Source organism: Thyridium curvatum, assembly GCF_004353045.1.
Source record: "Thyridium curvatum strain D216 chromosome Unknown NODE_19_length_512963_cov_79.951035, whole genome shotgun sequence".
NCBI lineage: Eukaryota > Fungi > Ascomycota > Sordariomycetes > Thyridiales > Thyridiaceae > Thyridium > Thyridium curvatum.
The window spans coordinates 414,969-438,442 of NW_022156774.1; the positions used below are offsets into that span (position 1 = coordinate 414,969).

At 57.1% G+C, this 23,474-nt stretch overlaps 9 protein-coding genes across 9 annotated transcripts; 5 read left to right on the forward strand and 4 right to left on the reverse strand.

Moving 5' to 3' along the window:
- Positions 1-655: 655 nt before the first annotated feature.
- On the reverse strand, positions 656-1,454 carry E0L32_004195 (uncharacterized protein; the record flags this gene model as incomplete). The annotated part of the gene is made up of 2 exons (XM_031138579.1): positions 656-1,145; positions 1,237-1,454. The coding sequence occupies 2 exons, from the start codon at positions 1,452-1,454 to the stop codon at positions 656-658; spliced, it is 708 nt and encodes a 235-aa protein (XP_030997911.1).
- An 899-nt stretch (positions 1,455-2,353) lies between these two features.
- Positions 2,354-4,317, forward strand: E0L32_004196 (uncharacterized protein; the record flags this gene model as incomplete). Its single annotated transcript, XM_031138580.1, has 2 exons — positions 2,354-2,660; positions 2,717-4,317. The coding sequence occupies 2 exons, from the start codon at positions 2,354-2,356 to the stop codon at positions 4,315-4,317; spliced, it is 1,908 nt and encodes a 635-aa protein (XP_030997912.1).
- Positions 4,318-4,841: 524 nt separating this feature from the next.
- E0L32_004197 (uncharacterized protein) lies at positions 4,842-6,716 on the forward strand (the record flags this gene model as incomplete). The annotated part of the gene is made up of 5 exons (XM_031138582.1): positions 4,842-5,232; positions 5,283-5,337; positions 5,392-5,559; positions 5,614-5,754; positions 5,813-6,716. 5 exons carry the CDS (start codon positions 4,842-4,844, stop codon positions 6,714-6,716), a joined length of 1,659 nt encoding a protein of 552 aa, XP_030997913.1.
- Positions 6,717-6,905: 189 nt separating this feature from the next.
- E0L32_004198 (uncharacterized protein) lies at positions 6,906-8,782 on the reverse strand (the record flags this gene model as incomplete). Its single annotated transcript, XM_031138583.1, has 2 exons — positions 6,906-8,517; positions 8,577-8,782. 2 exons carry the CDS (start codon positions 8,780-8,782, stop codon positions 6,906-6,908), a joined length of 1,818 nt encoding a protein of 605 aa, XP_030997914.1.
- Positions 8,783-9,288: 506 nt separating this feature from the next.
- E0L32_004199 (uncharacterized protein) lies at positions 9,289-10,116 on the forward strand (the record flags this gene model as incomplete). Its single annotated transcript, XM_031138584.1, has 2 exons — positions 9,289-9,712; positions 9,908-10,116. The coding sequence occupies 2 exons, from the start codon at positions 9,289-9,291 to the stop codon at positions 10,114-10,116; spliced, it is 633 nt and encodes a 210-aa protein (XP_030997915.1).
- Positions 10,117-11,501: 1,385 nt separating this feature from the next.
- On the forward strand, positions 11,502-13,935 carry E0L32_004200 (uncharacterized protein; the record flags this gene model as incomplete). The annotated part of the gene is made up of 6 exons (XM_031138585.1): positions 11,502-11,798; positions 11,864-12,432; positions 12,490-12,799; positions 12,865-12,876; positions 12,954-13,437; positions 13,541-13,935. The coding sequence occupies 6 exons, from the start codon at positions 11,502-11,504 to the stop codon at positions 13,933-13,935; spliced, it is 2,067 nt and encodes a 688-aa protein (XP_030997916.1).
- A 1,009-nt stretch (positions 13,936-14,944) lies between these two features.
- On the reverse strand, positions 14,945-16,074 carry E0L32_004201 (uncharacterized protein; the record flags this gene model as incomplete). Its single annotated transcript, XM_031138586.1, has 2 exons — positions 14,945-15,094; positions 15,199-16,074. 2 exons carry the CDS (start codon positions 16,072-16,074, stop codon positions 14,945-14,947), a joined length of 1,026 nt encoding a protein of 341 aa, XP_030997917.1.
- Positions 16,075-18,393: 2,319 nt separating this feature from the next.
- On the forward strand, positions 18,394-19,765 carry E0L32_004202 (uncharacterized protein; the record flags this gene model as incomplete). The annotated part of the gene is made up of 3 exons (XM_031138587.1): positions 18,394-18,738; positions 18,899-19,371; positions 19,450-19,765. 3 exons carry the CDS (start codon positions 18,394-18,396, stop codon positions 19,763-19,765), a joined length of 1,134 nt encoding a protein of 377 aa, XP_030997918.1.
- A 1,158-nt stretch (positions 19,766-20,923) lies between these two features.
- On the reverse strand, positions 20,924-23,248 carry E0L32_004203 (uncharacterized protein; the record flags this gene model as incomplete). Its single annotated transcript, XM_031138588.1, has 2 exons — positions 20,924-22,591; positions 22,649-23,248. The coding sequence occupies 2 exons, from the start codon at positions 23,246-23,248 to the stop codon at positions 20,924-20,926; spliced, it is 2,268 nt and encodes a 755-aa protein (XP_030997919.1).
- Between the last annotated feature and the right edge of the window lie 226 nt (positions 23,249-23,474).

The following is a 23,474-nucleotide window of genomic DNA, read 5'->3' on the forward strand; positions in this document are numbered from 1 at the left end:
CCAACGGCGGAATACCTCGCGAGATTATGACGATCCTGGTACCTAGGAAACAACAACTGGATCTTCCCGACAGAAAGGTGCTCATACCGGCTTCAGTAAGCATGAGATACGAAAGTGCGCCATACTGGGCTTGGGCAAACGTAACTGGACAGGGACATTGTCAGGATCAAGCATAGTCCTCTTGTCGGGCAATCTTGATGGGATCTCATATAATAAGACCAACAGGTGGCCGGCAATGCAACTCCATACTTCCAAGGCGGAAATGATTCCGGTTTCAGTCTCGAGCAAACGTTGGTGGATTGCCTCCCGATCTTGGTGATGCGGATGCTTGGACCTTGCAAGGAGTGGACATGGCTTTCTTTGATAGTTTGACGCGTGGGACATCGTCTTTTTATGACACGGAGTTAGAGGGAACAGCATGTGAGCTTTGGAATTAGAATTTACTGCACTTCATTCTTGAAGGCTACCAGTTTCGTGGCTTCATCTTCCAGCCCTGTGAATGACAAGGACTGGACTTTATTGAATGTGGCTAGATGGCTAGGAGCGAGGAAAACTGCACTCCTGACCGCAACCGTCATTACTATTCAGACCCAAGATGGACACCCCCTCCAGCAGCTTCCACTACCGACACCACGTCAAAATCAGTCCCGAGATTTCATGGCGACGCTTTGGCCAAGTTGTCCATAAAGTTGGGGTCCTTGAACGGCACATTCGCAGCCCCAAAGTCGGTGTTGGTCAGCGCCGTCCTCGCCGCGTCCGTCATCGACTCCCAGGCGATGAGCGGCTGCTCGCCGCCCTGGGTCGACGTGAAGCCCAGCCGGTGGTCGAGGGGCCAGTCGCTGAAGTACCGGATCTTGGGCCGCGTGCCGTCGAGCTCGAAGCCGCCGGTGATGGTGTCGAACTTGCCGTGGCCCGAGGCCGACAGCGCCACGATGGTGGGATCCGCCTTGGCGCCGTCGTCGAGCCACACGATGGCGCACTCCCAGTCGTGCCGGTGGCCGAGCCCCGACGAGGGCGAGTCCTTGGGCATGTACCACGAGTACATGATCGCGTAGCGCCCGTTGTAGGCGCCGCCGCGGGCGTAGACCTGGCCTGTGCTCTTGGAGCAGCCGCCGTTGGAAGCACCAGTGGGTTTGAGGCCGCCTCTGTTGAAATGAAAGGGCGTTGGCCATTGTGTCAGTCCCGGGGGCTTCAGAGCTTGTCACGGGGGTTGAGCTGGTTGGGAGACCAACTTACCCAGTGTTGCCCGCCGCATCGACCGCTGGGAACGGGACGCAGCCGTTGACAACCTTGAGCCACGGCTTGAAACGGAGGTAGTTGTCGCCGTAGACGTTGCTGGGAACAGTCTGGGGGAATCCGACCACGGCGTCCGAGTTAATCACGGCGCGTGACTCGAGCGGCGCGGCGCTGATGCCGACCGCGGCGGCGATGATCGAAAGAAGAGCGGGCCTCATGATTACCGATCGCAAGTGACGGTCTGGTGCTGTTGTCTGAATAGACGAAGCTAGGTCAGAAGCTCTTCATGTTATAGTCTGTCGAGCAGTTCAGTGTGGGCATCGGGCCGGTCCGGATTGGGTGTGAAATTGGACGTTACGCCCCGATACCACGCTCTGAACATGTGGCTACGTAATGGCCGGGGTCGCTGCAAGATCTCTGTTCTACTTCGTACGGTTGTCCTATTGCGTGCAAGGGTTCAAGCTCGTGTGTATCGAACCATCCCTGCTCTGATATTGAAGCCCCGACGCTATCCTGAAAGCCTTGTAGTTATCAAGACCATTCGCATCATCTCCGCACAACGGTGTTTTGCACGTGCAAGTATTGAAGAGCCATCAGAAGAGGACCTCACATGCATTGCGCTCTTTAGTTCAGGTGGCCGCGGAACGGGGGCGCCGGCAGTCGCATTCGTATATAAGCGAGCCCCGGGGTGTTTACCGAATGTAGAGCAAGTCCCGGGCCCGTGTAATGCGCTAGAAGCAGGGATCAGCAGAAGATGGGGCGCGTGTATAGCACAGTTCGTCGTTTCATCTCTTGAGAACATACACATGGTCTGCCAAAGACAAGTGCACTTGTAGCTTTCTTCTCGAAAGACAAAAGCATGAGTCTGCTCATCTACCACGTGGGTTACATTTCGTCCTGCTTAACAGGACAGAGGAAGCGCTCTAATTGGGGATCGGATCATCGAGGGGCTATCTGATGTAGCATGGCCAGAAGCCGAGCCTATGGGATATTTCGATCGCCAAGAAGACCCCGCAGCTGAGGAACCAAGATGCTGTTTGCCAATGCGTGCGTGCGTTCACTACTCGATATGTCGGTTTCCACTTGTCAAGACAACTACTCCATACTATCACAAACAATGCCTTGCGGAGTCTGTCTTGATCTCAACTTTGAGTTGGCATCTAGTACACTAGAAGATACGCGAACCCTGAAAGCAAATACTTCGTCTCACAAGAACCTCACCACAAGGTTGCTCAAAGCCGCGAAATTGAAGAGTGCCGCACACCGCGGCTGCCTCAAATGTGATGCCATTTTCAAAGCTCTTACCCACTTTGGGGTTGACGTCAATGATCAGTCTCTCGTTCTTATGCGCTTGTCAACGCCGCGCGAATGTGTCTTGCTCATACCTTCAGAGTCGTTGACCATTCAGCTCTACACACCGGCTGGTAAGCAAGCATGACCTGCGATGTCTTCCAGATGGGGCTAATGGTCAGTTACGCAGGAGAGCCCCCTGCCTGGCAAGGTATTACACAATGCAATGCGCTGAGCGCTTCTGCCGGTTCGCCGGAGGCGTACGACTTTATCCGTTGCTGCATTGATAGATGTGACAACTATCATGCACCTTGCAAACGAGGCATGCCATATCTACCCACACGGGTTATTGATGTCGGCCAGCAACACGATGTCCAAGTGCGTCTAGTTGAGAACATGCCAGGTTCCACGGGTCCTTACATCGCCCTCAGTTACTGCTGGGGAAGGACGCCTGCCGTCACAATGGAGACAAGTAATTTGCACTCCATGAAGCAGGGCATCAAGTTGTCCGTCTTGCCTCGTACCATCCAGGATGCAATCACCGTCACTCGCATTCTGGGTATTCAGTACATCTGGATTGATGCCCTCTGTATTATACAAGACTCGGCAAGCGACTGGGAAATCGAGTCCTCCAGGATGGCTTCGGTTTATCAAAATGCGTACTTGACGTTGGCAGCAGCCACCGCGGCCGCGGGGTCTGAAGGCTTTCTCCACCATAATCATCTGTCGGCAGACTATCCGCCATCTTTCAAGATGAACTGGTGCAATGAACAAGGCGAGCTGTCTACCCTTGGCTTTCGGCAGATACCCGATGGAGAAATCCACGAGGAGATAGCCTTTGACCCGCTGAGCCTTCGCGCGTGGACCTTACAGGAAAGACTCCTGTCTAGAAGAGTATTAACGTACTCTGAGAACGAGTTGGAGTGGCACTGCCTTACGCAAAAGACGTGCGAGTGTCAATCCATGGACAAGTTCGGTTCTTCAGTCTACTTGGCGTCGGTAATGGCCATCAAGGAGCCGAAAGAGGCCTTCCTCAAATGGCACCAGCTTCTCGCTGACTACTGCACACGGGCCATCACGTTTACACAGGATAAACTTCCAGCTCTGTCCGGGATTGCCAAGGTTATTCAAGATAACACCGGCTCCGGATATATTGCCGGGCTGTGGCAAGACAATCTATTGGTGGACCTGACTTGGACCGTTCCCAGCGGCAAAGATGAAGTGTGTGCCCTTCCCGAGTACCGGGCACCGACTTTCTCCTGGGCTTCAGTCGAGTCGGCCATCTCTTTCAGGATCGACCCACACAAGCCATGGACTCCTGGAGTGACTATCGTAGGCGTTAAATCAGAAGCCCTGGGCAAAAATCCTCTAGGTCGAGTGCGTAGCGCAGAAATGGAGCTTCGTGGGTGTCTCTTCGAAGCATCCCTTGTCTACAGCCCAGGAATCACAAAGCGGTATTTCGCGCTGTGGAACAACGAAAGTATTCAGTTCTTGGCAGACACACAACTAGAAGAGTTTAACACGGTTCGAGACGACGGCCAGTCGATACTGTCAGTCCGCAGGTCACCGTTAGGTTCAATCGCCCAGCCTGCGCAGACAGGGGCTTCAATCTTTCTTCTTTACTATGGCAAGACACACCAGGAGACAGGCAGTGTCACGACATGGAATTTTCTCGTCCTGGGACGATCAACATCAAAGCTTGGTTGTTTTGAACGGCTGGGATGGGCGTTCTCTGATGGCTTTGCAGGACATGCGGAGACTGCAGCGCAGACAACAGTGACCATATTGTGACTGGAGACGCCAGACTGTTGAAATACTGCCTAGGAGCTATTGATGCAATACTAGGCTAATATCTCGACTGTAACCCATCTCGTATGATTCACTAGTAGAGGTTCTGCTGTTCGCATTAGCAGAGGAGCTGCAGTTTCCCCGGACATCGGTCCCGTTACCCCCGATCTGACCCCTGATGGGCGCGCTTCTGCCACGGAGGTCTCCGTGCGGGGGTGGTCGACATCACCAAGCCTTTCCTCCAACGAGGGTAGTATCCGCGCCCCAGACTACCGGCAGAATGCCCGCAGTGGAGAACCTATTGCAAGCCCATTGGCCTTGCCCCTGCCATGTCCGGCTTATGTTGCCAGTTCTCAGCTCGAGGGAGTCTGCATTTTCCGGCTTTGAGCACTATTACTCCGATTTGAACGCTTAGATGATCTTGAAGTACTAAAAGAACGAAACCCAGCGACTGCCAGACCTTCGAGCGTGAGGACTGCTTAAGCTATACTTGCAACTCCAGTGCTCCTCTCAATCGTAAATCAACGATGCAGACCCAAGCCATATATATGCTTCTAGCTGCTGTCGGTCTCCTCGACCCGGCATCAGCGACCCTTCTGCGGACGTCAATGCCATTGATGGGCTGGAACTCGTACAATTACTACAACTGCAACCCGAACGAGTCCATCATCAAGGCCAATGCGCAAGGCCTCGTCAGCTTGGGGTTCGATAAGCTGGGCTACAAGTGGGTGACGACAGACTGCGGATGGAACGCAAACTACCGCGACTCCTCCGGTCAGCTCGTCTGGGTTTCGAGTCGGTTTCCCTCGGGCGGCAAAGCGCTGGGAGACTTCCTTCACGGCCTCGGTCTCAAGTTCGGCGTCTATTCGGGCGGAGGGTATTATCAGTGCGGCTCGACCGATCTGCCCGCGTCTCTCAGTGCGTCCGAGTGATTTGTAGCTCTGCTTTCCAGGCTAACTTAAGTCCAGATCACGAAACAACCGATGCTAACTCCTTCAATAACTGGGGGGCTGACTCGCTCAAGTCAGTATACAACCTCTCACCGTCAGGGGCAAAGCCGCTAACATCATACTGTAGATATGACAACTGTTATTCAACTTCCAACACCACCATGGTTGACAATACATCCCCGGGTGCCGTTTCGCCAACCCGTTTTGAGACCATGTCCAAAGCTCTGGGTGCCGTTTCGCGGGGCATTGTGTTCCAAGTGTGTCAGTGGGGAGTCGGTGAGAACCTTGGCATTTGGTAAGCCTCCTTCTGTTGAGATCAAGAGAATGTCACGCTCACCTTGAACATTAGGGCACCTCCTATTGCCGAGTCGTGGAGAATCAGCAACGATATCCAGAACAATTGGAAGAGCATCTGGCGCATCGCGAACGAGGTAGTCCCGTACTACAAGTACACCAAGCCTGGCGCTTATCCAGACATGGATATGCTCACGTAAGTGAACGATCTATCCGCACGACGGCAACCTGTTGATGCTAACCGCTCATTCCAGCGTCGGTCTCGGAGCCCTCTCGCATGAGGAGGAGCGGTTCCATTTCGGGCTGTGGTCTATCATGAAGTCGCCTCTCATCATGGGCGCACCAGCACTCACTTCCGCGACCTCGTCTCAGTCTCTTGCAACTCTAGGCAATGCTGAAGTCATCGCCCTGAACCAAGACTCGCTCGGCGAGCAGGCCCGCCTCGTCCGCCGCTACACCGAGGAGGAGTGGGACGTCTTCGTGGGAACGCTGTCGGGCGATCGCCTCGTGATCGGTCTCGCCAACTGGAAGAATGGTAGCACAGCCGCGTCTGTGGACCTGGCCTCCGTGCTGGGGATCAGCTCCGCGACCGCGCGCGACGTCTGGGCTGCGCAGGACCTGGGCACCATCTCAGGCACGTACAGCAAGACCCTCGCTCCGCACCAGCTCCAGCTGCTCGTCTTATCCAATGTCGCAAAGACCAGCGCCACGCCAAAGTCGGCTGGATACTACACGGCGACCGACGCCACGCTGTCCGGTTCGGCGGCCAAAACGACGTGCTCAAGCACGCAGTGTCTGCCCGCGCATGCAAAGGTGGGATTCATTGGTCAGGGCCCTGCCGCTGCTGCTGTGACCTTTAATGGTGTCAAAGCCGCCACGTCCGGGACAAAATTATTGGGCGTCGACTTCATCAACTACGACATCGCGACCGACAGTGCTTGGGCTAATGGGAGCAACACGCGCAACATGACGATCTCGGTCAATGGAGCGACGCCGAAGCGGTGGGCCTTCCCAATCTCGGGAGGGAACTGGTTCGACACCGGGCGCTTGCAGATTGAAGTCGGTGGATTCAAGGCCGGCGACAACACAGTCGTATTCCGCGCGGCCACGGACGGACAGTACGCTCCTGATCTCGTTGGGTTTGAGGTGTTTGAATGAATCAGTCTACATATCTGACTTGAGTATGGCTTTCTGCAACTAGCTCCATACTTGATTCTGTTTTCACACAGTGAAGATAGAAAAAGAAGATGAAAAATGAAAGAAAGATATTGTGATCAATGATTGCGCCTATTAAAGTGCAGTGCCGGTTATCCCAAATAAGACCAACGCACACCCAGTCGTCAAAAGTTACGCCTGCGCCTCTTGTACCTTCCGCATGGGCCTGAGCGCAGTGGGAGCAAAAGTAGAAACAGGCTCATCATCCACCAGGTTCTGGTTGTCGGAAAGCTCTTTGTCCGGCAACAACGCGCAGAGGATGACGTCGACAGCGGCAATGGTGACTGCACCGGTGATGATCTGATGCATGTTCAGGCTCCACGCCTTGATGACACCCGCCCTGACAGGCGTGCCGATGGGGTACGCCGTAAGTGCGTTGCTGCCCTGCGCGTAGATCTTCTCTACGACGGTGGAGTTGACAAGGGGATCAAGAAACTCATGTAGCTCGCCGCGCAGCTGCTTCTGGATGGCGCCGACTACAGCGGCGCCAATGGCGCTGCCCAGCTGCAGCGTGAGGAGGTAGAAGCCCGTCACGATGGCCATCTCGGAGTGCGGCACGGCCGCCTGCGCCGCGACCAGGATGTTGGCCGTCATCAGCCCGCCGCCGAGGCCCTGGATGACCTGCGGCATGACGGCCTGGATGATCGAGCTGCCGGCGTCGCGGTAGCGCACCATGAGCCCGAGGCCGAGCAGGCGGACGCAGGCGCCCGCGAAGGTGACCCACTTGTAGCGCCGGGTCACGGTGGCGGCGACGCCGCCCGCGATGCCGAAGACGACGAGGCACAGCGACTGCGTGTAGTAGAAGTAGGTGGCGTCGGCGACGCCCCAGCCGAACATGATGCGGCACCACTGGAAGGCGGGCGTGTAGGTCATGGCGTAGCTGAACTGGTCGCAGAAGATGATGGCGGCGGGGACGAGCACGTTGGGGTTGCGCGCGATCTTGCGCATGTTGACGAGCGGCGTCTTGGCCACCTTGAGCTCCACGAGGGGCCAGAGGGCAAGGAGGGCGGCGCCCAGGACGAACATGGCGATGATGTAGCTGGTCTGGTAGCCGTGCGGAGCGGCGCCGGCGATGGTGAGCGGGAGGAGGATGAGCAGGAACCCACCAGCCATGGTGAAGAGGCCGATGAGATCCAAGTCGCTGGCCAAAGCCCTGAGCGCGGTCCAGAAGCCCATGCCGCGATACGGGTAAGGCGCCAGCTGGCCGGCCTCGTACGCCCGCCACTGCTGCAGGCCGAGGACGGTGATGATGGGCGCCGTGACGAAGGGATTGATGATGGTGAACATGCCGACGCCCCAGCGCCAGCGGTCGGGAATCAAGGCCGCTGTGATCTTGCTCGCGATGCCAAAGTTGATGACGAAGTGGATAGCGAAGACATTGCCGATGGTGGTGCGCCACCTGACGCCGACGAGGTCGGCAATGGTGACCGATTGGCTGAACGTGATGCCGGTGTTCCCGATGGAGAAGAAGACCATACCGGCGCCGAGGCCTTGAATGGAGCGGGATGACGAGATCACAATGGTGCCGACGGTGAAGAAGAGAATCGAGATAGCATAGGTGAAGGCCCGGCCAAACGTGTCGGCCAGTTTGGCGAAGACAGGTTTGCCAACGCCGAGGATCATGCTTTGAATTACGGCCAGAGTAGTGTACTGCACAATGCCGTTGAACTCAGAGGCAGCCTCCTGAAGGTAGACCGACATGGTAAAGTTGTCTAGGCCATTTGCATATGCGGTGAGAGCAATCCTGAGCAGCCAAATCAGCACTCGGCCTTTGGCTCAGTTCAGCGGCCGGCATTGCCTTACCCAGTCCACAGTATCACCTTCTGATATCTTGGCAGCTCCGGAAGTGTCGGCTGCTGAGCTAGCTGCGCATCTTTCGTCTTGGCGGACTCTCCCGCCTGCTTTCCGTGGCGCTGCGTCTCGGAGACTTCCAGAGGTAGCATCAACTCGCCTCTTGAAGCAGTGCCGATTTGAGCTGCTTCGACGGTAGTGTTTGATGCAGTATTCATGGCTATAGCAACTAGCTACAGACTCGTAAATGATCTTGATAAAGAATCCTCAACTGAGATCGGAAGCATCAGGAGAAGAAAGAAAACAAGAGAATTCTTCCAGGGGAGGGTGGTGAATTGGATGGATGGGTGGATCTAATCTAATCAGATCAAATGGATCAGATAATCTGAAAGCTTGTCCATTGACCGTTGAAAGCTTGGCCGACTGCGGAGCAGCTTCGCGACGACTAAGCTGTATTTGTCGAGCCAGGCATCTAGACCAATGGCGAGAACAAAGCATCCTCTTGCTAGCGGGACTCAGCTGAATAGGAATCTCGGCTGGACTTTCTCGTATTTAACATGTTGCTCCGAACTCCGGCCAGCCGGCTTGCGGGCGGGGTTTTGTCATAGCGTTCAAAATTGGATCAGGGATGCGAGTGAAGACATGGTTAGATAGAGAACGTAAGCCATATCGTCTTTACTTCAACAGAGAACGCAAAAGAGTGAAAAGCAGCAACGCCGGAGCCATGTCGTCATCTCAGGAAGAACTCCCCAAAACCGGTTCCCCTAACCCACTACAGGGTGTGGCGGAGCACATTCGAGCCCTTCTTGCTCGCCTGCATGCTGAATCGTCTGCGCAGGAGGGCAGCATGACAGAGGGTGACTTCAAAGATCGCCCCTTTGCAGAGGTGATGAAAGACAAGTTCATCGCTCTTGACGAGGACAAGTCTCAATACGTCTATCAGCTCCTTCGTGTTCTCGGTGCGACTACTGTCGTCGAAGCCGGCACTTCGTATGGAGTGAGCACCATCTATCTCGCTCTCGCCGTGGCTGCCAATGCTGCAGCCAGTGGCAAGGCAGGGCGAGTGATCGCTACCGAGCACGAGCCTGGAAAGTGCGTTCAAGCTCGCAAATACTGGGCTGAGTGCGGAGAGGAGGTCAGCCAGCAATGTGATCGACCTCCGCAAGGGCGACTTGAGGGAGACGCTCAAGACTGGCTTGGAAAATGTTGATGTACTTCTGCTGGATAGTATGATACCCTCCAATCTATGTCCTCCTTGTGTTGCTATGCCAGATCACATACATCTGTGTGACTTCTGCAGCTGCGTTGGAGAGTTCTTCGCTGACCATTGCATACGGCAATAGTCTGGGCCCCAATGGCCTTGCCGACCCTGAAGCTTGTCCAGCCAAAGATGCGCCACGGTGCTGTCGTTATCACCGACAACAGCATCGGAGCTGCCAAGGCTTACAAGGAACTCCTGGAATACTTGCGAGGGCCGGATAGTGGGTTCATCAATCTGACGTTGCCCTACAAGAGCGGTTTGGAGGTCAGTGTCTACCTTCCTCAAGGGTAGATATTTTGCGCGTGATTCGATGGTGGCAAGGCATGGTAAACCTGCCCAGTTGTGATTCTGCGGATTGTGTAAGCTTGATACCAGCCAATGTGCGGGTGCAATTGGGATGCGTTCGATCCCTAATGATACCATCGTTCCTCATTTTTTTGCCCTTTGAATGCTACCCTTTGAAAAGCCTTATAATAAAATACAACACTGCTCACAATAACAATAGCAGCTTGTGGCAATATGCCATAGCGGTTAGGGAGTCGGATTGTTGAAGCGGCGGCACCAAGCAATCTGCGGGTGCAATTGGGATGCGTTCGAACCCCGATGATACCATTGTTGCTATTGTTTTTGTCTTTTTCTCTTTTTTTGCTCTTTAATTATTTGGGTGAAGGTGGCAGGGGGTGACACAAAGGAGCGAGTCCCTGCGCCGTATGGATGTCTACTCAACACAACTCACATTGGACAAAGAATTGCCTTGCGCTTTTGGCTGGGGTTGTTCATAGTGCTAGCAGTCTTGATGATAGCTCATAGTCACATAGCTATCTTCAGATGGAATATGTACGAGGCTGGTTCGGTTGACGCGTGCTCCATTACGGAAGATGCGAGCTATCACCTCGAGATTGGGGCGATGTCTTTTGATCAACTAGGACTGAATAGTCCGGCTGAGCTCTCCATTGCTGGCATGTTGATTCGGTGTAGCCCCGGATTGGACTTGGCTTCGGCTCTGGCTCGGCTTGCGGATCGTTGCTGATAGAACGCAATTGTTTCGTGAGCACGGTTTTCAATATTGGCAGACATCCCGGGCTACTTTACCAACTGCTATTATCTCCAAACCCCGTTCCGCTGGCTTCCGAACTCTCCTAAAGTCAATGAGTGCGCCCATCCTCCGTCCCATTGGCTCTTATCTCTGCTTTACTTAACGATTAGCAAAAGCGCCTACAAACTTCCCCGCGCAAGTCGCGAGCTATGACTGACGGGTGCGAAAAGCAGACTAAACCTCATCAGGGAAATCTATCCGCGGGTCGGGTTCTCGAGCTTATCTCGCACCAATCGAGCTTGGCGAATGGGTCAGCTTATCACTCCGAACGGTCTTCCGCTACGTTTCCCCTCTCGAGAGTATGGGAGATTCTATCCTATCGCCAAGAGGAGAGAGCCATCTAGACTGTAAGTCAGGATAGTTTGTCATTGGGGATGGAGGTGTTGCATTCCCATTGGTTCGCCCCGCCGGATGGCTGCGGGAGTGCGTAGATATATAAAGAATGCCTCCTTCACAGCTACCATCTCTCAGGAGATCGTTCAAGCATAGCAAGATCTGTCCATCACTCATCACTCATCACGAGGACAAAGGTCGTCAAACTGAAGACATATCGTGATTGCTCTTATACATACATCATACCATGGGTTTCGGCGCAGTCCCTTATCCCCTGGACCCCCTGTCCAAGGGCGAGATCGAGGACACTGTCGCAGTTGTCCGGAAGGCCAAGGGCGATGTCTTCTTCAACGTCGTCTCTCTACACGAGCCGCGAAAGGCCGAGATGACTGCTTGGCTCAGCAGCCCTCAGTCCGCGCCTCGGCCTGCACGCATTGCTGATGTTGTCGTTGTTGCGCGGGATGGAAAGGTCTACGATGGCCTGGTGAGGCTATCTGACCTCTCGATCATCTCGTGGGAGCACATGGAAGGTGTTCAGCCCATTGTAAGCCAACAGCCAGCTTCTTTCTTCGCGGTTACACACTCGCTGACCTTGTTTGTGCCGCGAAGATCACACTGGAGGAGCTCATTGCAGTAGAGCATGCCTGCCGTGAGGACCCCAATGTCATTGAACAGTGCGTGCTCAGCGGTGTTGCACGCGACGAGATGCACAAGGTCTACTGCGATCCGTGGACCATCGGCTATGACGAGCGGTTCGGCAGCACCGTCAGACTCCAGCAGGCCCTCATGTATTACCGGCCGGATCCAGACGCATGCCAGTACCAGTATCCGCTGGACTTCTGCCCCATCTACGACGCCAACAAGGGCAAGATCATTCACATTGATATCCCCAAGATCCGGCGGCCGCTGAGGAAGGACCTTCCGCAGCTCAACTACCACCATCTTGCCATCGAGAAGCAGGGCGGCTATAGGAAAGATCTGAAGCCTATCAACATCACGCAGCCCGAGGGCGTCTCCTTCACCATGAAAGGCAGAGAGATCGAGTGGCAAAACTGGAAGATGCACATCGGCTTCAACTACAGAGAGGGCATCGTGCTGAACAACATCACATTCAATGACAAGGGCAACGTCAGGCCGATCTTCTACAGAATGTCTCTGGCAGAGATGGTTGTGCCTTAGTAAGTGTCAATGGCAAAGGTACTTGCCCGAGACTCTGGCTGACATGCGATGAACAGCGGCAACCCCGAACATCCTCACCAGCGCAAGCATGCCTTTGACCTGGGCGAGTACGGCGCTGGCTACATGACCAACAGCTTGTCTCTCGGCTGCGACTGCAAGGGCTCCATCCACTATCTCGACGCCGATTTCCCCGCACGAGACGGCACCATCAGGCACATCAAGAACGCTGTCTGCATCCACGAGGAAGATGACGGTATCCTCTTCAAGCACAGCGACTTCCGAGACGACTCGACGATCGTGACGCGGGCACGGAAGCTCATCATTCAGCAAATCTTCACGGCTGCCAACTACGAGTATGCCATCCAGGTAAGAAATCATGACATCCACCACCTTTGTAACGAAACATGCAAATGCTAACCTGGTACCGATAGTGGGTGTTTCACGTAAGCTCTCTCCCTTCCCTCTCCGCGATTCAAACCTCACCTTGCCGAGCAAGCACACATACTGACCAACGCCGCAGCAAGACGGGACCATCCAGCCCGACATCCGCCTGACGGGCATCCTCAACACCTACGTCATGAACCCGGGCGAGGACACGCACGGCTGGGGCACGCAGGTGCACACGGGCGTCAACGCCCACAACCACCAGCACCTCTTCTGCCTGCGCATCGACCCCAACATCGACGGCAGCGCGCGCAACACCGTCTTCGCCGTCGACGCCGTGCCGTCGGCCGCGCCCGTCGGCAGCCCCGAGAACTTCTACGGCAACGGCTTCTACGCGCGGCGCACGCGCCTCGAGACGGCGGCGCAGGCCATGACCGACTACGACGGCAGCACGTCGCGCTCGTGGGACATCTGCAACGAGAGCTCGCTGCACCCGCACAGCGGCAAGCCGGCCTCGTACAAGCTCGTCAGCCGCGAGGTGCCGGGCCTGATGGCCAAGGAGGGCTCGCTCGTGTGGAAGAGGGCCGGCTTCGCCCGGCACGCGGTGCATGTGACAAAGTGTAAGTCCATTCTTCTTCTTCTTCTTCTTCGTCTCAATCCCTTTCTTCAGTTTCTGCACCTCAAAACAGCCAACAAATCGCTAATCATGGATCTTTTCTCAAGACGCGGACGACCAGCTCTGGCCCGCCGGGCGCCACGTGCCGCAGACGTCGGGCGAGCCGTCCCGCGGCCTGCCCGAGTGGATCGGCGACGGCTCGGCCTCGGTCGCCGACGAGGACATCGTGCTGTGGCACACGTTTGGCGTGACGCACTTCCCGGCGCCCGAGGACTTCCCCGTCATGCCGGCCGAGCCCATCACCCTGCTGCTGCGCCCGCGCAACTTCTTCAGCTGCAACCCGGTCATGGACGTGCCGCCCTCGTACTCGGTCACGCCGAGCCAGGTCGCCGCCAGCAAGCAGGGCGCCATGGACCTGACGGACCGCGTGAGCAAGCTGGCGTTTGTCGACGGGCAGGACCAGGCGGCTGCGGCGGCACCGTCGTGCTGCTCGAAGCTGTGAATGGGGGGGTCATTGGAATGGGCCCGAGCTTTCCTGAGGATCTCTGCTAGGTACAGTTACAAGTACAAGTACTACGTGGGAAGAAGGTTTTCACAGAATGCTTGTCAGTTACGTTACAACACCGACCTGTGTTTCACATGTGAAGGGGACAGGGAGGACCAGAGCAGGGGCCAGAAAGGGGAGGTGATCTCCCGGGTCAGCGCGCCGAGTTCACGCGAGCGAGATGGAGACTGCTTCTGGAAGGAGTCTCGAGGGCTTTTTACAAGTAATGACGACGACGACAAGCAGAGATTATTGTAACATCGCTTCTGTAGCAATTGAGATTGATCCCACGCGGCCGAGTTAACCAGATTGGACTCTAGAGGAAACTCCTTTTCGTTTCCCCACTCGATGCCCTAGCATAACCCTAGCTATGACGTGACTCCGGGGTCTCTAACAGCTGATATAGCCCCTGGTATAGGTACGCAGAACCGGCTTTCCTCTCCTTCTGATCCCAGCGGCATGGTTCCCCGGACCTTTGGCTGTGGTCCCCTTTCCCGTAGCCCTCATCCTTCTTCGTCGCCACGGCACACCGGCTCACGCGGTTGGATTGCAACCGTGAGATCCCCCCGGAGTGCGGGCGTGCATAGCCGTTCCGTTAGTGCTTGATATCCAGTCCCAGCTTCCAAGTAGTCCGATCGTGAACCGTGGGATCATCCATGCATTTGCATCTGAAGCGAACCAGCAAAGCGCCTAGAAAAAGAAGCACTAAATTCCCTATTTTCATCCTCATTTTTTTGCAGCGCTAAAAGCAAGCGTCTGTGGGTATCTCCTCCGTGAACTCGGCATCCCAACGTTGGAATGCATCAAAAAAGAATTGAAATATACGTGATCATGACGCCCGCGGGCCCTTTTCTTTCCCTTCTCCTCTTTTGGTTCTTCGTCATCATTTTCAAAGTGCAGTGAGCAGAAGGCAAAAACCATAGCAAGTCGTGACGTTAGCGAGCGCTCAGCAAAAAAGTCTCTCACTTCACTCGGTGGACCGCGTCGACGACGTCGCCCGACTGCCGCCAGTTTCTTTGAGGATCTTGGCCTCCTCCAGCGCCTCCTTCTTGGCGAACTCATCGAGCAGCTTGTGGGCTGTCTCGAGGGGCAAATCGGCGATCATGGCGCTCAGCTCCTGTGTGGGTGAGACATTGGTCAGCTCTGGACCATTCGAGATGCCGCGTAGGTGGCAACAAAGCCTTTAGGGAGGGAGGGGAGACGGGAAAGGGAAACACATACTGGAGAGAAGACGTCCGAGGGGTTGTACTTGAACTCCTCCATCATGCGGTTCAGCCGCAGCACCTGCTTCCAGGGCACGATGATGTCGCCGATCAAGAAGGTCGGGAACCGGGCGAGGGCGAGCTCCTCGAGGATCCACCGCCGCTGGAAGTACTGCCGGCCCATGAAGTCGTTGCAGCCGACCCAGTGCGGCATCATGAAGGGGATCTCGCCGTCGGGGCCAGGCGACCAGATGTGCGTGATGGGCTCGGCCCACTTGTGCTGCGGCGAGTAGTTCTCCGGGTGCTTCTCCCTGTCGCCGGGGTCGCCCCAGGCCGCCGGCATGGCGTCCTCGATCTCGCCCAGCGTCTGCATGGCGACGTCGGTGTACTCGGACTTGGGGCCCAGCCAGCCGACGACGAGCTCGGCCGCCTTGTAGATGTAGTACATCTCGACCAGCTGCTTGGACTTCTCGGCCTCGTCCTTCTGGTTCACGCACAGGTAGTCGAGCCAGACCAGCAGAGGCCGGGGCTGGTTCAGCTCGTCCTTGGACTTGGACTTGAAGCCGAACAGCTGTCTCAGCCACCGCGACGCGCCGTGGGGCTTGCGCGCCGGCGTGCGCTGGTAGCGCTGCGAGACGGTCGGGTAGAAGACGGCACGGACATTTTGCAGTGCCTGGATGAGGTGCTTGGTCAGGTGGACGGGCTGCCCGCCCACGTAGATCTGGTCGACCTCGTTGGGGTCGCCGTAGAGCGACGACAGGGCGATGAAGTCGAGCTTCTCGGTCAGCCTGTACGTCACCACCCGGCACTCGACCGGGTCCTCGAGGTTGCGGGCAGACTGGACCTCGAGCAGCCGGATCTCGCGGCGCGCGGAATCCAGCCGCCTGTAGTTCATGCTCGCCATCGCTCCTCGGCTGGCCTTCTCTCTCTCTCTCTCTTTTTTTTTGCTCCCAATCCCAAAGAGGAATCAGAGACGAGAAGCAGACGAATTCGGTCCGGGAACGGCGGATGAACGAAAACAGAGAAAGCGCCCGGGCCTGGGGATTGCGTGTTTCTGGCTGGAGGAGGGCAGGGATCAGACTTCACGGGAACCAACACGCATCGCCAGTCCCAGAATCAATCCTACACCAATGCAGGCAAAGAGGATAAAGCGGAAGGTGGGATGCCTCGGTGTCAGAGGCGTTTATGATTAAAAAAAGACGTATGGTGCGGTGCGGGCCGGCATTGCGCTATCTTCTGCAAGACTAGGGCAGGGCGGCGCCTTGGAGGGCGCGCGCAGAAGACTGACCCCATGTGGGAATCAGGAGTCCTGGTTTGGGATCTCCCATTCCAATCTCCTCGCGGAGACGGAACCCACTGCGTGTCGCTGGGGGCGGACCCGGTCCTGGGCCACGATCCTGGCTTGATGAAGGCGAGGGTGAGGAGAGAGATCGCCAGCTTTTGCCTGCTTCCTTCCCTGGCCATGCCCACGGCGACGATCCATTTCCTCGAGAGACGAGACCAGGCGTTCACGATACGTATTCCGGTCCGAAAACCGGCGCCGCAAGGTGAGCTGTCGCATTCCGAGGTGAACAGGTTTAACCAAAGACAGAGAGCAATTACTGCTTTCTTCCCAGCGCATGTCCCTCCTGTGCCTCTTTGCCTCCCTCGCTCCTCTCTCGCCGCTCGGCATTCCACTAGACCGTTAGCTGCTCGTGAGCTGTCATCTTCCCGAACACACTGGGTGGGTGTTAGTGCTGCCAAAACCCTGTCACAACCCCGGGCGAGCCCACTTGGAGACAAGCCCGGTCCTGGCTGCAGTAATCTAAACCGTTTGGCTAGACGTGGCTAGCTGTGTATTACCTGTTTAGCCCTTGAGCCGACCCTCCCATCGTCTCCTGGCTTGGAGCTATTTGCCCACCTTGCGCACCCACTCATGGCCGTACAAGTACAACTGACTGAGAGGGGGGGCGAGACGGGAGTCCCTCTTCTATTTCTCACGGAAAGGATTTTAGTGCTGGGAACCTGGACTGTTAGAGAATCCCAGTGGTTCGAATACGTGGCATGGGTATGAGAGAAGACGCCCTGGCGGATCTCGAATCGGCGCCAAATAAATCCATAGTGTCGGAAGCTGCTTTTTTTACCATGTCGTCGTCTCGTCTGTCTCGTCTCGACAACCACTGGGCCAACCAACATTTGCCTCATCTCGGCTCGTCAGGTGATGCCCCGGCAGATGCATGCCTATCTGACCCGGTTGGCAGCCCACCCATACGGCACGGCTGTTGAGAAAGAGAGGGAGGGCCTACGTAGCAGTACGTAGCAGGTAGAGAGAGCCAAGAGAGCGTGGTGGTTGCGTGCTTCCCGCGGCAACCCGGATTCTTGCCAATTCATCGGCCCCATTCGCAGCACCGTACGGCCTTCTGTTTGGCCCCCCTGCCATCCCTTCTCAATGCTCAAAGGCCATTCGTTACCAATCCAATCCTGCCACCTGCAGTCTCTTGCATCTGTATCCCCCCCCTTCTCGTCCCACCTGCAGCGGCCCTACCCTTGAAGCAGGGATCGGTCCGCACCAACAGGACCACAAGAGAGTCCACAGTAACTACCCGGATACACCTCTGGAACCAACAGCACGACTAGCGTCGATAGCGGTGCCATGGCGAACTGAGGAAACGACCTAGAAACGACCGTTGATCGAGCCAGCACCGAGTGTCCGAAGTACCTGATATACCTGAGTTTCTGACACTATCACACACTATCCTCCACGTGTAGCGACTAACATGCTCGTACCACCCGCTAGAGTCTGATGCTACTCGTCCGGTGTTTTTGCCTCCTGCCCTCTAGCCAGAGCCACTCTGTAATGTCCGCTCAAATCTCCTTCCCATCCGCATCGCGCGGGGGATCCTCGATCAGGCAAAGAGTCCCATCGCCCAGCCGGATTACCCACAATATTCCCTCCCAGGCCGTTGCAAGTTCGAGCTCGAGGCTCGAGATCGAGGGCGATGGCGCGAGGGACCTTTCCGTTCCGGAGTAGACACCACACATCTCAAGAGCAAAAGGCATAAGAACGCCCATGGTCCCCCCCAGTCTGGCGCCAGTGCTTCGAGGCTGATCTCTCGTGGCCTCAAAGTTCCTTGTCCCCGTCCGTGCTCTCTCTTTCAGCCCTCCCAGTCCGTGTCCTTGCCTCGTGGGGTTTCTGTCTTTGGCACACACACTAAGGCCAAAAAAGCAAAAAGCCATGGAGCTTACTTCCCAACGGTGGTACAAGGGCCTCTTCGCGGCGACCGCCCTGCCGTGGCTACGCCTGGTCAGCTCCTTTGGGGGCCTTGGTGGCCTGCTGCCACGGCACCGCATCCAGGGCGACGACGATCTGTCCAAGGACCCTGTCAAGCTCGCGCGCATTTGCAGGCCCATCTGCGCTTCCATGCTCCGACACTTGCGGTACCCAGGCGCCCCTAAGCTCAAGGCCGAGTCTGTCGAGGCCCTCTTGGAGTACATGCACAAGAGGGCCGTCGAGTTCGGCGTGCCGCTGGACACGCCTATCTCTGCAAAGGGCTTCCGTCTGGGCTACGCTGAGGGATTGGTAAGGGCGCTACCCTTTGCTTTTTCCCCCCTTTACGTACACACACGCACACACACACACACACACACACACCACGCTACCTCTCTGCCTGTCGTTCCCCTGTGCTTGACAAAAGGCCTGATTTGCTGACTGCCATGTGCGGCCACCCCGCGCGAAATAGCTCGCCCACCCAAACCACCCTGTCGAGGTCCAGGGCTACGTGGGACTCTTCACATGGCTCGTCGTGCAGTACGACGACATCGTGGGCCAGAACGACCAGATGGTCGACGAGGCGCTGCGGTTCCACGAGCGCTTCTTCGCCGGCGAGCGGCAGCCGCACAACCTGCTCGAGGGGATCGCCATCCTGCTGCGCGAGGCCAACGACCACTTCGACCCCGTGATGGCCAACCTCATGCAGCTCTCGGTGCTCAAGTTCCTGACGAGTAACCTGCTCGAGCGCCACGCCGGCTTCCAGAATCTCGACGTCACGCGCGACGGCGTCAAGTTCCCGCACTTTTACCGCGACCTGTCGGGCATGAACGTCGCCTACGCCGTCTTCTGCTACCCCAAGGCCCAGTACCCGGACGTCTCGCAATTCCTCGAGGCCATGCCGGACATGGCCAGGTTCATCGACATCTCCAACGACGTGCTGTCGTAAGTTGTGACAATACTTTCCTCCCGCCCATCTAAATCAAACCCTGTACTAAATTCTTTCTTCACTCGCCCTTTCAGGTTCTACAAGGAGGAGCTCGGCGGCGACACGAGGAATTACATCCACAACGTCGCCAACACCACGGGCAAGCCCATCGCCGTCGTGCTCGAGGAGACCAACCAAGAGACCATCGAGTGCGCCAAGCGCGTCAACGCCATCCTCAAGGGCAGGGGCGTGTACGACCAGTCCTGGCAGGACAGCGTGCGCGGCTACATGGCCATGCACACCACGAACCCCCGGTACAAGCTCAAGGACCTCGGCCTGGGCGAGGAGCACCCGCTGGCTCCCTTTGAGCACCAGATCGGGGAGCTCTTTGAGCGTTTCCACAAGCAATAACTTTTCCTTTCGAGTACTTTTCCTTAGTCTTATCTTGCTACAGCATAGCGACGCGTTTTTCATTGGAGTTCTTCATCACACCAGATTGGTTTGGCAAATCTTGAGGTCATCAATATATTACACGGGATGCCATACTAACATGGCGCGGGAGAGTACTTGCTTCGGTCTTTGAGAGCAACGCATAGGGCCTTAACGAACGGGTTACGAATTTCATATACATCTAAAATGGTACATAAAGTACATACATACACTTTCGAATATACCAGTCACAACCTTTTCTTCTTGATCACAATTTCATGATTGATGAACAGTAAAGGAAAGTCAGTCATTTTGCTTTTTCGGTGTGGCAAGACGTAGCAAAATTGACCTGTCATTTTCCAAAGGTGAGGACCGAGGTGTGACTGACGTGGTGAAAGGAGGGGAGCACAACATGGACCCCGACAATGAAAGAGAAAAGGAAACCTCAGGAGGATCCGGCGACCTGGGACCAGGCAGACGGCTTACGAATCCATCCGATGCCCGCAACGTAGCACCCGGATTAGGGGTACTGGAGGGTTGCCGTCGCGTACCGAGGTCAGGAGCCGGCATCCCGTACGCAGCTTGCAGCCAACAACCGCATGGCACGCATCATCGTGCTGGGCATGTCGTGCACCCAAACGGGTTCGTCAAAAGTGCGCCATTCGGCGAGCAGATGAGCGGTGAGCAAAGAAAAGCAAGTCATGCCATGCTGTCAACATCGCCGAGCAAAGATTGGCAACTCGATGCAGGCGGCACGGTCTCATTGGGCGGCATACGCGGCACGTTCTGTGTGCGGCGCAGGCAATCAAGGGATCTTCGGGTCAGGAAACTCTGGGCAATGGCATCACTAATGGGGTGGGATGTGGCAGACGTGCAGAACACGCAGATGTCGGATCAAAAGTCCGGCCGGACGCGAGGTGTGGATGGATGCAAGGTGGAATATGCAAGGTGGACCACACACACACTACATACACACACTTGCCTAGATAGTACTGCCACGCATACGCATACATGCGTTTCCTCATGCAAGGCTAAAGCAGACGTAGGCATGTTAGTCACATTTTCTTTCGCCCTCTCTTCCTCTTATGTAAAGTACTGGATACGATACCAGCTACCTAGACTAGACTACCTGGTCAAGTCTTACCTGCAGAACCTCTCGGCCACACCTGTCAAAACTCTAACCAGCTGCTCGACCGACTGCAGGTCAACCCACTCCTCCTTCGCATGCAGGCCGCCGCCGACAGGGCCAAGCAGCAGGCCGGGGATCCCCGCCTCGGCGAGCAGCGCGCAGTCCGTCCAAAAGGGCACCGCCCGGAACGCGGCCGCCCTGCCCACCCGCTCCCGGAAAACGTCGCCCACGAGCGACGCGAAGGCGTGGTCGGCGGGGACCAAGAAGGGCGGCCGCGCAAAGGTGGTCCTGACCTCGGCCCTGAAGTCGGCGACCTCGCGGCCCACCTCGGCCAGCAGGCCCTCCACCTCCCGCCTGGCCTGCTCCGCCGTCTCGCCCGTGACCGTGCGGCGCTCGACCACGACGGTGCAGCGCGCCGGGTAGGACGAGGCCTCCTCCCCGCCGCTGACGAGCGACGCGTGGACGCTGCTCCGCCCGAGCTTGGGGTCGTGCGGCGCCCGCCCGAGCCGCTGGGCGAGCCTGTCCAGCGCGACGAGGAAGTACCCGGCCTTGCAGATGGCGTCGACGCCGACGCCCGCGTGCGACCCGTGGGCCGCGAGGCCGTGGACGGTGACCTCGAGCCAGACGAAGCCGCCGTGGGCGTTGACGACGGCGAGGTCGGTCGGCTCGTTGACGAGCGCCGCGTCCGCGGTCCAGCCGGCCCGCAGCACGTCCTCCGTGCCCTTGCTCGCGGCCTCCTCGTCCGCAACGCCGGCGAAGATCACGTCGCCGGCGAGGCCGCCCATGGCCTTGCACTCGGCGAGGGCGATCAGCGCCGCCGCGACGCCGCACTTCATGTCGGCCGCGCCGCGGCCGTAGAGCCTGCCGTCCTTCACTTCGCCACTCTGGGGGTCGCCATCGTAGCCGAGGACCGTGACCGTGTCGATGTGCCCGTTGAGCATGAGGCTCCTGCCGCCGCCGGTGCCCCGGACGACGCCGACCACGGACGGCCGGCCTTTTGTGGGCTCGATCCAGTGGGTCTCGATGTCCCGGTGCTCCAGCCAGGCGGTGATGTAGCGGGCGATGGACGTCTCGCCCGGGCCGGGCACGGAGCCAAGGGACGGGTTGGCAGAGTTGATCTGCACCAGAGCTCTGGTGAGGCCGGCGGCGTCACCTATAGAGACGTTCATGGGGGCGTCGTGCTCTCTCATCCCCTCGGTGCAAAGAAGCACAACGACCGAGTTCTCGTCCAGGCCCACGGCAGCTCTGTCATCCGGGCTAAGCCGACGCACGGCCGCCAGTGGAGACGCGCCGCATGGGCCGGCCGACACACCTTGTGCCTGCAGGTCCAGGGATGCTTGGTGAGCCTCAAAGTCCGAGATGGTGACGCTCGCGTCGAGGTGCGCTTGGAACAGCGGCCATGCTATGCTCGAGACCAGTCCGCAGTCGAGGCCTGCCATGGTGGTATGCGTCGTATCTATGAGTGTGTTGCTGCCCTTTTTAAGACTCTTCCATAGGCATGCCGCGGTGTCTGGCTCGACGGACATGACGGCGGCGTTGCTACCTTTGCGCTTGTAGTGAGAGACCACGGACTGAGCAAAGCAGCCACAGCCCACTGGGGTGACCACCAGGTCTGGCTGTTCGTCCCCGAGTTGCAAGTCAATCTCGCGCATCATGGCCGCGTAGCCGTCCACGATCCACTGTTATGACCCAGTTAACAATTGCTTTTGGTGTCCGAAGCAATTGATACGACTCACTCGTGGGATATCTTCGTAGCCATCAAACGCAAAGTCTTGCACAAGAATTCCTTGAGTCTTCTTGGCAGCCTCTTGGGCTTCTTGCACGGCGTCGTCATAGTTTCCGCTCGATCTCACGATTGCGGCTCCCTCGGAGCTGATTAGGGAGATAGTTGCTTCATGCATGCCGGCCGGGACATGAATCTCAGTCGGAACTCCCAGGATAGATCCCATGCGGGCCACGGCCCGTCCATGATTGCCCTCGGTCGTAGCATAGAGAGTGACAGGGTGGGAAGACAAGACTTTCTTGAGCGTCGCAACGTCGGTGTCCAGTGGAAGACCGACTCTCTGCGCGAGGGCACGGAAGGTGCCCCAGGACGCTCCGAGGATCTTGAAGGATGGCAGGCCGAAGCGGCTGCTCTCGTCCTTGACGTACACTGCCCCGACACTCAACTCCCGAGCGAGGGCCGACAGCTTGGCCAGCCTCGTTGGCCCGCTGTTTGGCAGCTGCTTGTGGAATCTGTCGACCTGTGCCGCGATCTCGTCGGCGCCGGGCGGGGCTAAGAGGCGACTCGCGCGGGGGTTGAAGAAGGGCTGCCGCCGGGTGACGGGGGTAGCCATTGCAAGGGTTCACTTGAAGTTGCTTTTGAGACCTGATGAGGAGGGAGTGAGCAGTTGTCACCAGCAGGGCTTGCTATATGGAGGATTGACTGTCCGTGTCACTTGAATGTTCTGGTAGATATAGTAGGATGCATGTAGAGCCGGAAGTGCTGAATAGTTGCCCAATGTGGTTCCCCCGTTCCCCCACCTTTGCGCCCTCTGAACACACTCAACTTCTGCACATCTA